At 43.4% G+C, this 15,554-nt stretch overlaps 1 protein-coding gene across 1 annotated transcript in view; it reads left to right on the top strand.

Annotated features, from left to right (window-relative positions):
- Nucleotides 1–6,850: 6,850 nt before the first annotated feature.
- Nucleotides 6,851–15,554, top strand: part of SERGEF (secretion regulating guanine nucleotide exchange factor) — a gene marked incomplete at its 5' end in the record, with an annotated part of 221,639 nt that continues 212,935 nt past the window's right edge. Inside the window, 4 exons of the mRNA XM_079709338.1 lie at nt 6,851–6,910; nt 10,418–10,553; nt 11,734–11,889; nt 12,863–12,957. Coding sequence (XP_079565464.1) covers nt 6,851–6,910; nt 10,418–10,553; nt 11,734–11,889; nt 12,863–12,957 — 447 coding nt within the window. The remainder of the gene's footprint in view (nt 6,911–10,417; nt 10,554–11,733; nt 11,890–12,862; nt 12,958–15,554) is intronic.

Genomic DNA, 15,554 nt, shown 5'->3' with positions numbered 1-15,554 from the left:
CCCCAGTTCTTCTTGAGTAAAATGACTTTGATGATCACTTAAAATACCTTGGTGGTTATTATGGAGCTGATCCATATTGTTACTTAAGATTCTCTTATTTCTACAATAGCTTACTTATAACTGAATTTGTGCCAAGCTTGGTCACATTCACATGCCCAAATTTAATAGGGGATCAGCTGTCTCTGCTGCTAGCCTGAGCAAAAGCAGAGAGGCCTTTGCATATGAAACATACCTGGTAAAGAGCAAATAGTCTATTTTCAAGTGTAGTGTCTTGTATGGTAAAAGGAGTATCTAAGTCTAAAAAGGTTGATTGGAGTATAATCCTTAAGTCCAGGTGAAGAATTTGTGACTTTATTTTGAAGGCACTAGGGAGCCCCTGCCCGAGTGACCATCCTCTTTGAAACTCTTTTCTTTCTGTGGCATTGCATATGTTTTACATTATCTGTCCTACTCAAGAGGCCAAAGGGAACTTACAAGGCCCTGAACTCCGACATGCAGCCCCAGAGAATATCCTCAGGTTAGCAGGAGACAGTGTTGTCAAAGGGAGAGTTCAAACTGAGACAGATGAGAGGCGTGCAAACTTTAAGTTGGAAAAGCAGTGCCAAGCACTTTATTTCCAAGGTATAAGGTGAGACCATAAATAGGAAGGCCAGGCGTGACAGTCGAGTGTGGGGAAATGGGGAGGAGATGGTGTAAGAAAAGTCAAGAAGAGCATTTTAGGACTGACACTGTAATAATGAAGGCTGCAAGCACTGGCTTTTATGTGGTGTCAGCAGTGTAGTACAGGGAGCAGGCTTGGTATAAAGCAGTAAAGCTGGAATCCCCAGGGTAGGCTTGTGTCTCTTCAGTTTGCTCCTTTCCTCTCCCCACCCACTAAAGGAAGACTTGCCTCAAGTTTCTGTCTTTAGCCCTCTTCTCTGTCTACTCTCTGTTCACGGGAGATGTCATCCATGTCCATGACTTTCTTATTTCATATGTCTCCCATATTTGCAATTCTAACCCTGACATCTGTCTTGAGTTTTTGCCTCTTACATCCAGCTGCCTGCCAGATATTTCCATCTAGATGTCCCATGAATTAGGCCAATGTTGTGTAACTTCTTGTGGCACCATTCATTAGAATGAAATGGGGTTGTGCAACATGGCAGCCCTGCCAAATATCTTAAACTCTATAGGTCCGAAAAGAAACTCAGAATCACCAGAATATTGTGCCCCATCAGTTTCCTCTCCCAGTGATCTCATTTCTATTAATTGTATTAAGGGTCATATTTTCAGCCAATTTCCCATTCTTAATCAGCTATTTAAAGACCGTGTCCTTAATTTTTTCACATTAATAGTCAAATTGAATACCATTTAACATGTTTTATTTCAACAGACAACTAGATATTTTAATCCTTTTTAGGCCTCAAAGGAAATTATTTTAAAAACTCTTAAAAATTTATTTCATTTTATGTTATACAAGGAAATAGAATTAGGAAGAATAATTCATGCTACTTCAGAGTTTTACATTACTTATAAATTTTAATAGCTGATCAACTGTTAAGTATACCTTTGATAGTACTAGATCTAAGTCAGCTAATCTAAAACCTTTTGAAATATTGGTTAGGTCATTTATAGTTAGTGTATTTGGTTGCAAGGAAATCTATGAAGCAAACTATGATAGATAGCAAATAACAACAAATCATGCATACTGTATCTGGTTTGGTTATTTTCATACAACTTTGATCATTGCAAAGAATCATAGTTATTGAATTTTTAAATGATGGTATTTCAAATCACTCTATGACAAAAGCACACTAAAGTAAATGTTAAAGACACAACGATTATAATTCACATCTTCAGAATAATGGAAATATTTAATGATTGGTTTCAGTTCTTTCTTCTAACCTCTGAATTTATGATATTTGGTAAATAAGGAGTTCTGAGAGTCTTAGAGTTTTCATGCATTTTAAATATATTTCTTCAAATATATGAGAACAGAATTGAACCAAAAGTGTGGTTCATAATTCTTAATCAGTGAGTTATTACTCAGAGACATAGATGGTATTTTCCTGACTTTTTGAAGAATGCTCCAAAATCTGGTTGTCAGTTGCCTGCATTTCTTAATCTGCCTATTTTGTCATTTGGAGTTATACAGTGGTTATGACACACCAAAGTGTACAGAATTATAGTTCACTTTTAAATTGCCTTCCAAACTGAAAAAATAAAAAATCCTGGAATTGTCTAAAGGAACACATAATAGAGTTCATATATTAATTTCTAGGAAATGTATAAAGATACTGTGGTCTTATTTCAGTCTAGTCTTTATTTTACTATATGATATACATTTATGACTTGCAAGTTTGTTATTCAACTGGATAATAAAAGGACACAAAATTCATGTTCTCACTAAGCATTTTTTTTGTCAAATGTATGTTAAAAACTGATTAAATGTATATTAGCAATTGCATTAGTTTCAGAAATCTGTAAGATCCTTATACTTCTTTAAAAGCCTACAAATATGTGATGTAAGGGGAGCCAAACACACCTGGAACCTAGAAACCACTTTTTGGAATTCTTGATAAAGTCTCAGTCTCATATTCCTCATCTGTAGAGTGAGCTAAATCTACTTTACTGGGTTATTGTAAGAATTATGTTGTGAGAGGACTTGTAAAAAGAAACATTAGCCATATGTAAAGAATCATTAATCTCCTAGTCAGAGATCCCCATAGCTTCTGGATGATTTTTACCTTCCTTCAGAGGGAATTAACTTTTGCATCGAGCAGATAGCATATAATGGCAGGGGAAGCTCACCTTAGTCCTAGCAGGGATTAAGCCAACTTGAAGCTGCGTTTCAGTCTTTGTGAGGGCTGGTTTATTTCCAGTGCACCTCTACTCTTAGGGTGCAGCCCTTTAGGGATCTCAAAGCAAAGCTACGTGTGTGTACCAGGGCTTCTCCTTGGGGACCCTGGACTCCTACTTTTCTCCCCTCCTTTACTCTCATTCCCCCCCCACCTCCCGACACCATAAAATTGCTAAAAGTACTGTTCAGTTTCTCAGCTTCTTAGCTAGCTGTTGCTTTCAGCCCAGTTTCTTAGCCTCCAAGTCACTGCTTGCTAATTAGCAAACGCTTCAAGCAGAAAAGTAGTGCCAAATATAATCTCTCAGCTTTTAGATCTTGGCCCTCCAAGTTTTGGCTGCTTTGATAGCTCTCTGATGACTTGAAACATTTAAAAAATATTTTCCCCCAGTTTTTCTAATTGTTTTTGGTGAGAGAACTGGTCTGTAGCTAGCTAATCTGCCTTTATTTAAAGTGGAAATCTGGGCCTCCCTGGTGGCGCAGTGGTTGAGAGTCCGCCTGCCGATGCAGGGGATACGGGTTCGTGCCCCGGTCTGGGAGGATCCCATATGCCGCGGAGCGGCTGGGCCCGTGAGCCATGGCTGCTGAGCCTGCGCATCCGGAGCCTGTGCTCCGCAACGGGAGAGGCCACAACAGTGAGAGGCCCGCATACCACAAAAAAAAAAAAAAAAAAAAAAAAAAAATAAAGTGGAAATCTGACCTTGGAGTAACTCATTTAACTTCTTTGAGCCTCAGTTTTCTCATCTATAAAATAACGATTCCAACAATACTTATCATACCAGTAATATTGAGAGGATCAAATAAGATCATCTAAAAGAAAAAATTTCCTAACCTGTATAGTATAGAGGGATACTCTGTATACTTGAAATACTTTATATTTTCCTCTTATGGGAAGACAAATCACCTGAAAGTGATACCAATTTAAATCTAGCTCCATTCAAGAACTGCAACTCAACCAAGCTGCTAATGGGAAGAGCTAGTCAGTGGTACGTACGTAGGTGAAATCGTAGCTGCATTTCAACACATCTCAACACTTCCAAGAAATTGTATTATGGGATATAACATAATAATATAACTGTAAGTTAAAGTTACAGTTAATATAAATTGATGCATGTATATACAAGGGATGAAATTGGGAAAAAACTGTATCCTTCCAGACCCTCTCTCTATGAAAACTGACTCTGGGTAGTTCCTTCTTGCCCCTTTGGATGAAATCTCAGGTCCCTGTCTTGAATTTTCTGCTCACTCTAAGTCCTTAGCTTCTAATCTCCCTCTCCACCCCCCACCCCCCCATTTCAGTATTTTAAAATTCCATTGTTCTGTAAAAGTTAAAACATTAGATTTTAAGGTTAAAGTTTTTCTTCTTCTCTAGAACTGAGAAAGGAAGAGGTGTGCATTGTGTCCTTATTTTCTTGCTCCTTTTTTCTTACTCACAAGGATGCCTCTGGCTTCTCCAGGGTTTGGGAATGGTGGTGGGGAGGAGAGGTACGGAGTAGGAATTTCTTTTTGGTCTGATACTGTTGTGAGTTGGCATATGTGCTTTCTGTACTTGCTAAGTATTTAATGCTGACTCATTCTCTGTGGGTGTTTTGAAACACCTTCCCGCTTCTTATTTCTTGGGATCTCTTGATGTGGGTAAACATACCTCTCTGACTGGGCTGTTGAATTCATCTCGCTCAGCCTCTAGGAATCTAGTAGTCAACTCTCCTGTGGGTGTGTCCCTTCAGCTCTCCAGAAATTCCCTTGGACTGGGTCTAAAACCATCCCCTGGCCAATTTGCTCATGCTTGGGAAACACTCACATGGGAGATACTCAGACATTCTTTGTCTTAAAAAAGACATAAAAGACCTCTGGGCATGAAAGACCTCTCCAAAGCATCAATCTCTTTGCTGAACTCTCAGAGCAATTATCTGGCCACAAGCCATTGGACATTTCTCAGCACGAACTGGACAGTAACCTGCCTGGCCCCAATCTGGAGGGATACATGCCAAGCTCTCTTAGTGGCCCTGCTGAAGCATGCCTTTCCTTAGACACGAGATGGGCAAGACTCACAGCACATTGATAACTACCGCCACACATCCTATCAGAATTCTCTCTCAGCCTCTCCAACCTCTTTCATAGCCTGGAAGTCGTACAATGGTTTCTAGATACCTCGTTCACAAGTTCTGTTTTGGTGGTTTTGTACCTCACTTTATTATGTGGGAGGTATTGGCACTTCATTCCTTAGGGTCTTAGCCAAAATGGAGATGGGAAGGGTCCCATTTTTACACTATCACACATGCTTAAAAGGAATGGTCAGAATAAAAAAGGCCACTCATAAAACAGTCAGCAAACAGTATAGTTTTTGCACATCAAGTTCTCTTGAGAATGAAGAGCTGCTTTGCCTTTCTGAAGTTTGCATGTTTATTAGCATGGTCCTCCCTGTTCTCAAGATGCCACAGGCTGGAGAGGTAAAGGTGAGGTGCTGCCCTTAAGCGGTCTTAAGGCAGAAACACCAAGGAGTGGGTGGAGTGAAAGAATGGGAAGGACTGTAAGAGCTCAGGGAGACACTTCTCAGGGCCTCCAAGCATAAACGGTGATGAGTACTGGAGGCTTGTGTCAGTAGAAGGGTCAAGAACTACTGAATATGGATTATCTTCTTTAATGTGACCCCATTTGTACCCACAAGATAATGTGTGGCTTGGAAAATGTGGGTTATGTACAAAAAGTACAAAAAAGAAAATAAAAATGACCTGTAATCCACCACCCAGCGTGTGCGTGTGTGTGTAAAATTGGTATATTTACTTTAATGACATATCATGAATATTTCCCTTATTTACTATCTTCCAGAACATGTTTTTAATGGCAGCCTAGTATTCAATTGCATGGCTGTATAATTTAATCAATCTGATTTTGGATTTTAAGGTAGTTTCTAAGATCTTTACTATTATATGTAACCCCATAATGAATAACTTACAGTCTAAGGGTTTGTGCATAGTTCCATTTTTTTCTTGTGATAGAGGAATAGAAGTGGAATTACTAGCTAAATATCTAAGTATCTATCTTCATATTCCTAATTTGCTTTGCCACATTTTCCTTCAGAAAAACTGTGCTTATTTAGCTCCTACCGGTGGTGTATGAGGGTGTCTGATAAAAGCCATTTTATATGAAAATTTTGGGTGGGTGAAAATTATCCAGTTATTATCCAAGTTATTACCTTGATGATCGGAATCCAGGCCAGGGCCATGCTGGGAGCGCTGAGAGTTAGAAGGCCGCCCCGGCAGGAATCAGTGAGAACCAGCCTCCTTAGTTGTGTCGGGGTGTGTGTTCTCGCTCCGTGCCAGGCGCTGAGGGTGACGGCAACGATGCAAGACCCTACACTCGCCCACCAGGAAGCTCCCTCCGATTTTGCAAACTGCACACCAAAGCGGGCCCAAAGAGAGTTCGCCCTAAGACACTGGGTCAGGACCCTTTCCACCCGCTCCCAGGCTCAATTCTTCCCCATCAAAGGGTGATGCAATCCCCGTCCCGTCAGCCATTCTGGGCTGTCGTGGGACACTAACCTGAGGGAGCTTTGTGAACTGTTGAGCGTAGTGCACTCGTATAGAATTTTTACTCAAAATAAGGAGTGCGAGGGGAGGAGGGAAAGAGAGGCAGAGCGTCCCAGCGAGACCGGAGGCCGCGGGCGGAGACGCTCAGAGCGCGCCGGGACTGGGTGACTGGGAGGCGGTTCCGTGAGGTACTTGTTCTCTCCCGCGGGCGCCAGGTTAGCGGCCGCAAGAGGGAGCGGTCCGCGGCCCCGCCCACTGAGCGGCCCCCTTCCCCCACACCCCAGTCACCAATCCCTCCCCAGGCCGGCCCCTCCCTTGGCAAGCCTCTCCCCCGGCGGGCCCCGCCCCCGCACTGGCCCCGCTCCTGTCTCCAATCCCTCCCCCGCGCCCGCCCCTCCCCCTGAGAGCCCGCCCCTCCCCCTGAGAGCCCGCCCCCGCGCCAGCCAACCCCCCTCCCCCGGAAGTGCCGTCGGAGCGTTCCAGCATGGAGCGCGAGCCGAGCGCCGCGGCAGCCGCCCCTGCTGCGGCCGCGCTCTTCGCCTGGGTACGTGACTCCGCCTCCGGGCCGCGGCCGCTGGGACTGAGGGGCGCACAGACGCTGGGAGCGCCCGGCCTCGGCGTGGGCGGTCCTGGGGCCAGGCAGCCGAGGTCCGAGAGGCGCTCCGGGTTGGAGGATCCTGGCCTGGGGGCTGAGGAGGAGAGGGCGGGGAGGGAAGGGTCTTCATGGGGTGACTTAGGGGCTTCTGGCTGGTGGGGTCCAGACCGGAGGGGCTGCGGCGCAGTGGGAAGAACCTGCCTCCAGGACAGAGCGTCTGGGTCCGCGACAGACTTCAGGCCCGGATAGCGCCGGGAGAGGCGAAGCGGAGGGCTCTGTGGAGAGAGGATCTCCCCGTCCCAGAGCCCTGTGGGGCCACCTGTGCCCTTCACCCTCCCATTGCCAGGAGGATGAAGGCCTTTCCCCATCCCTACCCCAGCCTGGCCGGAGCAGCCTTTGGTGTGGGGCCGGCGGTGTTGGGCCGTGCACAAGGCGGAGACCCTGCATAGTTACCGATACTTGGCTGTGACTGGGTCTTGCCTGCACGGGGGGTGTGGGAGTCTGCGCTGGTGTCGGTTTGACGGGAGCACTGAGAGACAGGGTCATCTTTATGTGTCGTGGCTGGAAGAGAGGAGAGTCTGTGCACAGGAGTGTGTGGCAGGCAGCCAACCAGAAGCACGGGAACAAACAGACATAGTGTCTTGTAGTTCTTCATAGCACATGCTTGTAATGAAACGTATAACTTGTTAATGTCGGTCTCCTTGGCCAGAATGTAGGCGTCACGAGGGTGGGTGCCGTGCATGTCTTGTATGGTGCCTGGCTTGTGCCTGGCACATTGTAAGGTGCTCAGTACATGTTTGTTGACTAATGGATGAATGAGTACCTGTTGTGTGCCGAGCTATGTGCTGGTCTTTTGGGAACAACAAAAGAGTGAAAGACTTCCAGCTCTCGTGTTGGGGGCGGTGGGGGGAAGAGAATAAGACCTTTACTGCTGTTAAAACCAGTATGTGTAGACTAATTTACAAAATGGCAATTATCAGTACCAGGCAGCATTTATTGAGTGCAAGACTGCTGCAGACCGGCAGAAGGGAGAGCGTGGTGTGGCCCGAGGTGGTCTGGTTGTGTCTTTGGGGTGGCACTGGAGCTGGGGGTGGAATTAGGGATTGAATGTGTGCCTGGGTGGGTGCTTATCCCAGGCCAGGGACTGGGGTCTGCGTAGACAGAGGAAACATCTGACAGAAAAAGCCTTTCATATATGGCCTTGTCAGTACTGAAGCAAAAATACTGTTGAACCTAACTTCGTTGCTGTGCTTGGAGGCTTGCTGGTATTTTCTTCCTGCTGCATTATCTGTGTGGAGGGGTGTATTAGTTTGCTAGGGCTGCCATAACAAAATACCACAGACTGGGAGGCTCAAACAATGGAAATTTATTTTCTCGCAGTTCTGGAGGGTAGAAGTCCAAGATCAAGGTGTCAGCAGGTTTAGTTTCATCTGGGTCCTCTTTAGCTTATAGATGGCCTCCTTCTTGCTGTGTCCTCATGTGGCTTTTTCTGTGGGTGGGAGCATTCATGTGTTTCTTCTTATAAGGATACCAGTCATATTGGATTAGGGTCCCATCCTTATGACCTCATGGAAGCTTAACTACCTTTTTAAAGGCCGTATCTCCAAAAACAGTCACAGTCTGAGGTACTGGACGTTAGGGTTTCAACAAATGAATTTCAGCGGAACACAATTCAGTTCATAACAAGGGGATTTACCTTTTTGGATGGGTGTGTGTGTGTGTGTGTGTGTGTGTGTGTGTGTTATGTCTGGAGTGTTTGTAAGGAAGGCAAATACAGCTGTAATAGATTGTATTAAAATTTCCTTTTGTTTTGCTTTATCATGGATTTAGAGCCTCTTGCTGCATTACAAAAATGTAGTGCCATTGTTTGAATCTCATAATACTGGCTCAGCAACCTGTAGCCCTGGTAATGGGGCAGCCATGGAGATCTCATGGCTAACAGAGAAATCCTCTGCACATGCTTTCCACTTCACACCGTGCAAGTCTTTCATTTGCTCTTTCCTGAGGGACTCATAGGGTCTTACATTAATTCACTGTAAAATATACGCACACCTTCTTTGGGCCAGCACCATTTCAGATGCGGGGGAATTAGCAGTGAGCAGAACAAAGCTCCTGCCATCATGGAGTTACTTAACTCTCTGAGCCTTAGTTTCTTCATCTGTGAAATGAATGATAATGCCTCCCACCCTGTGAGAATTAAAGGGGAATGCCCAGCACACAGAGAAGCACTCAGTAGTTGGTTGCTAATATTGCCCTGAGGGCCTCTGGGACCTGTGTCCCTGCATGGCTCCCTCGTCCAGCATGGAGTCCTTGCAGCCCAGGATGGCTGTGGAATAGACCACAAGGGGCAGGAGTTTGTATATATGTATGCATTTTTTGTAGTTATTTTAAATCACTTTTTTTCATTCAGGTGTCTTCAAAAACAAACACATTTTAAAAGTTTTACTACTCAAGAACCAACCAGCAGTCGGTGGTTGGAGAAATTATAAGGATTTCCAAAATCTTAATAAGATTTTCCCTGCGGGTCCATAATCCCTTATCTTCAATTTTGAATACAAAAAGCTCTGTAAACCCAGAACTGACCTGACATGAGGCTGTTTATAGTCTTTGCCCACTAACTGAGTATTTGTACCGTTTACTGCAGAAATAATACTGTTTTACTTACGGGGTGCTGCTCCCAGACCTTGCAGCAGTGTATATGATTTATATACTGTATTACTTTTCTAAAGTCTATAAAATTCTGAGTCTGAAGTACATCTGGCTGCAAGGGTTCCAGATTAGGGATTCTGGACCTTTATCATATAATAACGACAACAGACATATTGCCCATCAAGGGGAAATCTGTTTCCTTAGAGGAATCTCACCACGTGAATCTTAGAGTAACAAAACATTGTACTTGGAAAGGCCCTTAGAGATCATTGCCAACCTCTCTCACCTCTTTCAAATGAAATAACAATGGTGTGCCCTGCTTGAGGGCACAAAATCCTCAGCTAACTTTGATTCCAGAAAGTCATTGCCACTTTTCCCAGTGAGGGTGTGGGGAGAAGGGACAAGAACTAGTCCTAGCGTATTTCCCACCCACTTCGTTCCTATTTTCCTTGATTATTTCTTTACGTAGCTTCCCTAGATAATTACCTTTTATCAGAAGGAACTCCTATGCTGTCCCCTAAAGGCAACACATGTAGGCTGGGGCATTGGAAGGGGAAGGGGAAGAGTATCACTGGATGAGTTGTGGATGCTGAGAGCTCCTCTCACATGGAAATCGTGGTCTTCTGGGGATGGGGCCACTGTCCAAGTGTGGGTTGCACATAACAACTTCTTAAGAATGAGTCTATGAAATCTCATCTATTATAAGCTCTGAGAGGAGCGTGAGGGTGAGAAAGATAGGGACAGGTACATTCAAATTGACGGTTGGGGTTCCCATAGTTTTTCGTCCTTGGCTTATTTTATCCCTAGGGTGCAAATAGCTATGGGCAACTTGGCCTTGGCCACAAGGAAGATGTGCTTTTGCCGCAGCAGCTGAGTGACTTCTGTAATCCTGGATGTGTCAAGAGGATCACGGGAGGAGGGGGCCACTCTGCTGTTGTCACAGGTAACTTCCTTCAAGAATATATCACCTCTCATTTTCTTATTTAGACATTCTCCCCTAGGGTGTTATATTACTATCTTTCAGGCTTTTGTATTTTGCAGAGGACAACTTTTTTTGTGAAGGAATCACGTTACCATCAGAGAATGGCAGACTGTCAGAGCTGAAAGGATTTCAGAGATCAAGGCCACCCCTCTTTTCCCCTCGCCTGCTCTCCAAATGAGGCTCAGAGAGGAAAATTGCTTAAGGTTACAAGACAAGTAGTGGCCGAGTTGCAACATATATTACATTTTATACCATAGATTGATATTTAGCTTTCATATATGAGTTAGAAGTTGGCAGTTAAGTTAAATATTCCTTGAGAGCAAGAATTTTATATTTTCCATAATCTTCCCTCAGAGTACCTAGGATAGTACTACAAGTGCTATAATATTGCAAAGGAGGGCATATTGCATCCTGGTTAAGAACATGAACTCTGGAATCAAACCGTGTGGGTTTAAATCCTGGTTCTCTTAATTGTTAACTGTGTGGCCTTGGGCAAATTACTTAATTTCTCTGTGCCACAGTTGCCTCTCTGTTACATGGGGATAATAATGATGAGAACCAATGAGTTAACAGGGCTGCATTATGACTTTCATGAGTCCTTGACACTTTTGCCTTTGTGGACACCTCCTTCCATAAAGAAATATTTAAAATTATGTTTACAGCTGCACTGACATAAAGATTAATATAATCCAGGCTAGATTTAGTATTATATATTCCTATTACATATATTTTTTATTAAAAAATTAGATTAAAACATTTTTGTGGGCTTCTACAAGTATGGTGGGCCCCAGGCACTGTGCCTAAAGGGTAAGTCAGCCCCACGCCTGAGGCCCTCGGAAGAGTACTTGGCACATTCTGTGTCCTGAATAAACGTTGGCTTTTATTGTTACAGTAGATGCTCAATTTGGTAATTGATTGGCCACTGCTGTAGGACTTGGAGTTTCCATTTAGATGTTAGATTGGAGCTCCTTGGACTTGTGCCATTTGGTCCAGAGCACATTAGCATGCCTGGCTTATTAACTTGGGTGGGAAAAAAGTTAGTGGGTCCATGACTCCAAATAATTAATGAAATCCTTTTGCTCATCTTAGCAGTTGTAATTTCCCCTGTGCACACTACCACCAAAACCTTTATATTTTGCAGATGAAGGAAGCCTTTTTGTCTGTGGCCTGAACAAAGATGGGCAACTGGGGCTTGGTCACACCGAGGATGTCCTGTACTTTACCCCCTGCAAATCCCTCCTTGGATGTCCCATCCAACAGGTGGCCTGTGGCTGGGATTTTACCATTATACTTACAGGTGAGTACACTCCTAGGTAAATCTTTATCACCACAAAGTCTTTGGGTGAGAAGAGCATGATGTTGGGCCCTGATTAAATGAAATCCTCTTTGTATTTAAAAACACACACAAGTGTTCTCTCTGGTTGTCAAGGAAAGTTGCAGGGTGCATTTTGCAAGGAGGGTTTTAACAGTAAAGGAGATAGGGCTGGAAAATCTGGACTGTAATTATTAGAATCTAAACAATAGCTCTCATTTATGAAGTACTTAGTGTGGGCCTGTGTCAGAGTTGTAGGGAGTCAGTAGGTAACACTCTGTTTCTTGCTCCGATTTGGGATCAATTGTGAGACAAGCACAGAGCAGTCAGGCAGGTAGAGATCAAATTATCAGCTTTTTACTGATAAAGGCTAAATTGGAGGGCAAGGTTAATTGTCAGGCCAAGAGGTTCTGCTGATACTCCTCTGATCCAAACCCACTCCCCAAACTCTAGGCCTCCCCCGTAGGGGAAACCCTTACTATGTGTCAGCCCAGAGTGCCTGAGAGGAAGGTGCCAAGCCGTACTGTCCTGTTCCTTCTCCCAAACTCACCAACTGGCTAGGTTACCCATCCTCCCCTAGAAAGCAGTGAGCATGGGGAAGGGCAGGGAGAAAGGCCTGGAGTATATTAAAATTATGGAAATTCCATCTCATGGAAATATGAAAAGTGGGAGATAAGTATCCTCCATCCCAACACTAGGCACATGGCTAAGCATTCTCCACAGCTAACTTGTCATTAATTAGGTGGTGTAGTGGAGAGTCTGTGTAAAACGCTTAGCCCAGTGCCCACTGTTTTTGTTCCTAGCGGGACAGAGCAGGGAGTATGGACTGAATGTGCTGGAGCCCAGGGCCCCACTCACTCCTCTCATTCCTTTTGCTCTTCTCATCCTTCAGCATTTACCCACTGGTCACGGATGTCTTACTTCTTAGATTTGCAATTCAAGTATTTGTATTTTGCAGAAAATGGTCAAGTTCTCTCATGTGGATCCAATTCCTTTGGCCAATTAGGAATTCCTCATGGGCCTCGAAGATGTGTGGTCCCCCAGGCCATTGAGGTAAGGACAGCCCCTAATATTGAGCTTGCCTGTGTACTGTGAAGTGTCTCCAGGTATCACAGTTATCCCTCCCTGGACTAAAAGACTGGCTGGGTCCCCGAAAACCCATGGGGTAGTTAGAATTTAAGTTGAAAAACTCAGGTTCTCCTGGGAAAAATTAGGTAGGAGGGGTGGATGTTGTGAGTGAAAAGCCTCTGTTAGCTCTCATACATGTTATAATTTTTTGTGAAATAAAACAATAAAGTAATATATCTTATAATGACATGAATGACATTTTACAGTTCTAAAAGTCGTCATAGTGGAAACTGTGTTAGAAACAGGTCCAGTGGGAATTGACTCACCTAAAGACACTAAGTGAGGCAGATGGCATAGCCCCGCACTGTCCAGTGGGAATGTCACGTGAGCCACATAGGTAACTTAAAAGTGTCTAGCAGTGCCATTTAAAAAAGTAAAAAAAAAAAAAAGGTGAAATTAATTTTTAAAATAACAGCTTTATTGAGATATGTCATATACCATAAAATTTACCCTTTAAAAATGTGTGTTTCAGTGGTTTTTAGTATACTCACAGAGATGTGCAGCTACCACCATCATCTAATTTTAGACCATTTTCATTATCACAAAAGAAACTGCGTACACAATAGCAGTTAACTCCCATTTTCCCCTCCCACCAGCCCCTGATGACTGCTAATCTGTATATGTGGATTTGCCTGCTCTGGGCATTTCACATAAATGGAATCATACAATATGTAGCCTTTTGTGGATGGCTTCTTTTACTTCACATGATGTTTTTAAGTTTCACCCGAGTCATGGTATGACATGGTAAAATTAATTTTAACAACTTTTAAACTACTCTAATGTAGCCAAACTATTATTATTTCATTTTATATGTCACCAATATAAAACTTTATTAACGAGATATTTTATATTCTTTCATTTATATGAAGACTTTTTCTGATGTACATGTTTTACTTAGAGTATATCTCAATTCAGTCTAGTCACATTTCAAGCGTTCAACAGCCATGTGTAGTTAGAGGCTACCATATTGGACAGCACAAGTGTTAGATAGGACTCCTAGTTTTAGTTCAGAGCTCTTTTCACTGCATCATACTTAAAATGTACACATTTTTGTGAAGATTATATTGTAAGCAAGCTTTTAGAGGAATTATGCTGGAATCTAAAATGAGTTTCACCACCTAAGCTGCTCCACTCATATCTAATTTCCTTAAACAGTGACTAAGAGTGGGAGATCTGTTTTCACTGGAGAGAGCTTAGGTCTGCTCCTGTCACTTTGCTGAATTCTAATTGCTGGTATTGTGGGGTATTATTTGGGGACATGGTTTGGGCCATTCTAACAAAAATATTATAGACTGGGTGGCTTAAACAGCAAACATTTAATTTTCGCAGCTCCAGAGGGTGGGAAGTCCAAAATCAAGGCACCGGCATATTTGATATTTGGTGAGGGCTCACTTCCTGGTTCATAGACAGCCATCTTTCTGCTGTGTCCTTACACGCCACCAGAAGGGGAAAGGCTCTCTCTGGGGTCTCTTTTATAAGGGCATTAATCCCATTCATAAGGGCTCCGCTCTCATGACCTACTCACCTTCCAAAGGACCCACCTCCAAATACTATTATGTGTTGGGGATTAGGTCTCAACGTGAATTTCCTAAGAACACAGACACTGAGTCTGTAGCACATGGTATGCATGGAAGTCTAGACTCTGTAGTCCCTGTTGTAAGAAGTGCTACAGCTTCTAGTTGCAAATAGGTAGCTTTTTAAGAACCTAGGTATAAGTTATAATTAATTTAGCTTAAGTCACATGGTTAAAGAAGACAGAGAGGAGCAATGGTTAAAATATGTTGGATGACAGAATCAGAAGGTAAAAACATTTTGACACACTGTATCTTATAGAACAATGGGAGGAATGTGCCAAAGTGAAGTCTAAGAGAAATTCATTCATTTTTTTAATAGCAACTATTGTGTGTAGGTGCTGTATTTAGGCAGGGGGGACAAAGGTGAGTAAGACCCAATCCTAGCATTCGAGGGCCTATAGTTTAGTAGTACGTGTTAGATACAGAAATACCTAGATGCATTACCATGTTAGAACTATGATAGATGCATGTATAGCCTCGAAAGGGAGTACTGAACTCTTTCTAGGGGAAGGTGGGGTGAGAACAGACTTATGCTGAATCTTGAAAGTTGAGTAGAAATTTCCCTGGCTTGGAATCGGAAGATGTGCAGAGTAGGTACAAAAGAAGCACATTACAAACAGAAGGAACTTTGTGAACTAGGGTATAGAGCATAAAACAGGAGGGCTTGGGATACTGCAAGCAGTTTAGTATGATTGGAATATAAGGAAGTGGTAGAAGTGCCAGTAGGGATCGAGCAGGCAGGGAGGTAGTGTCTGATAAGTAGGTAGTGTCTGGTAAGAACAGTGAGTTAGAGAGGGGCCACATGGCGTAGTGTGGGGGGTGGATTGAAGGAAGATTACTCAGAAAACTCTTGCTAATAATCCAGATGAGAGATGATCCTGCCCCACACGAAAGCAGCAGTAGTGGGGATGGAGAAGAAGGAATTGAGGTAAGTTGGTTTGAAGAGAG

The sequence above is a fragment of the Hyperoodon ampullatus genome, assembly GCF_949752795.1.
Source record: "Hyperoodon ampullatus genome assembly, chromosome: 7".
Lineage (NCBI taxonomy): Eukaryota > Metazoa > Chordata > Mammalia > Artiodactyla > Ziphiidae > Hyperoodon > Hyperoodon ampullatus.
The sequence above is the reverse complement of the archived record's forward strand: the minus strand, read 5'-3'. Positions and strand labels throughout refer to the sequence as shown.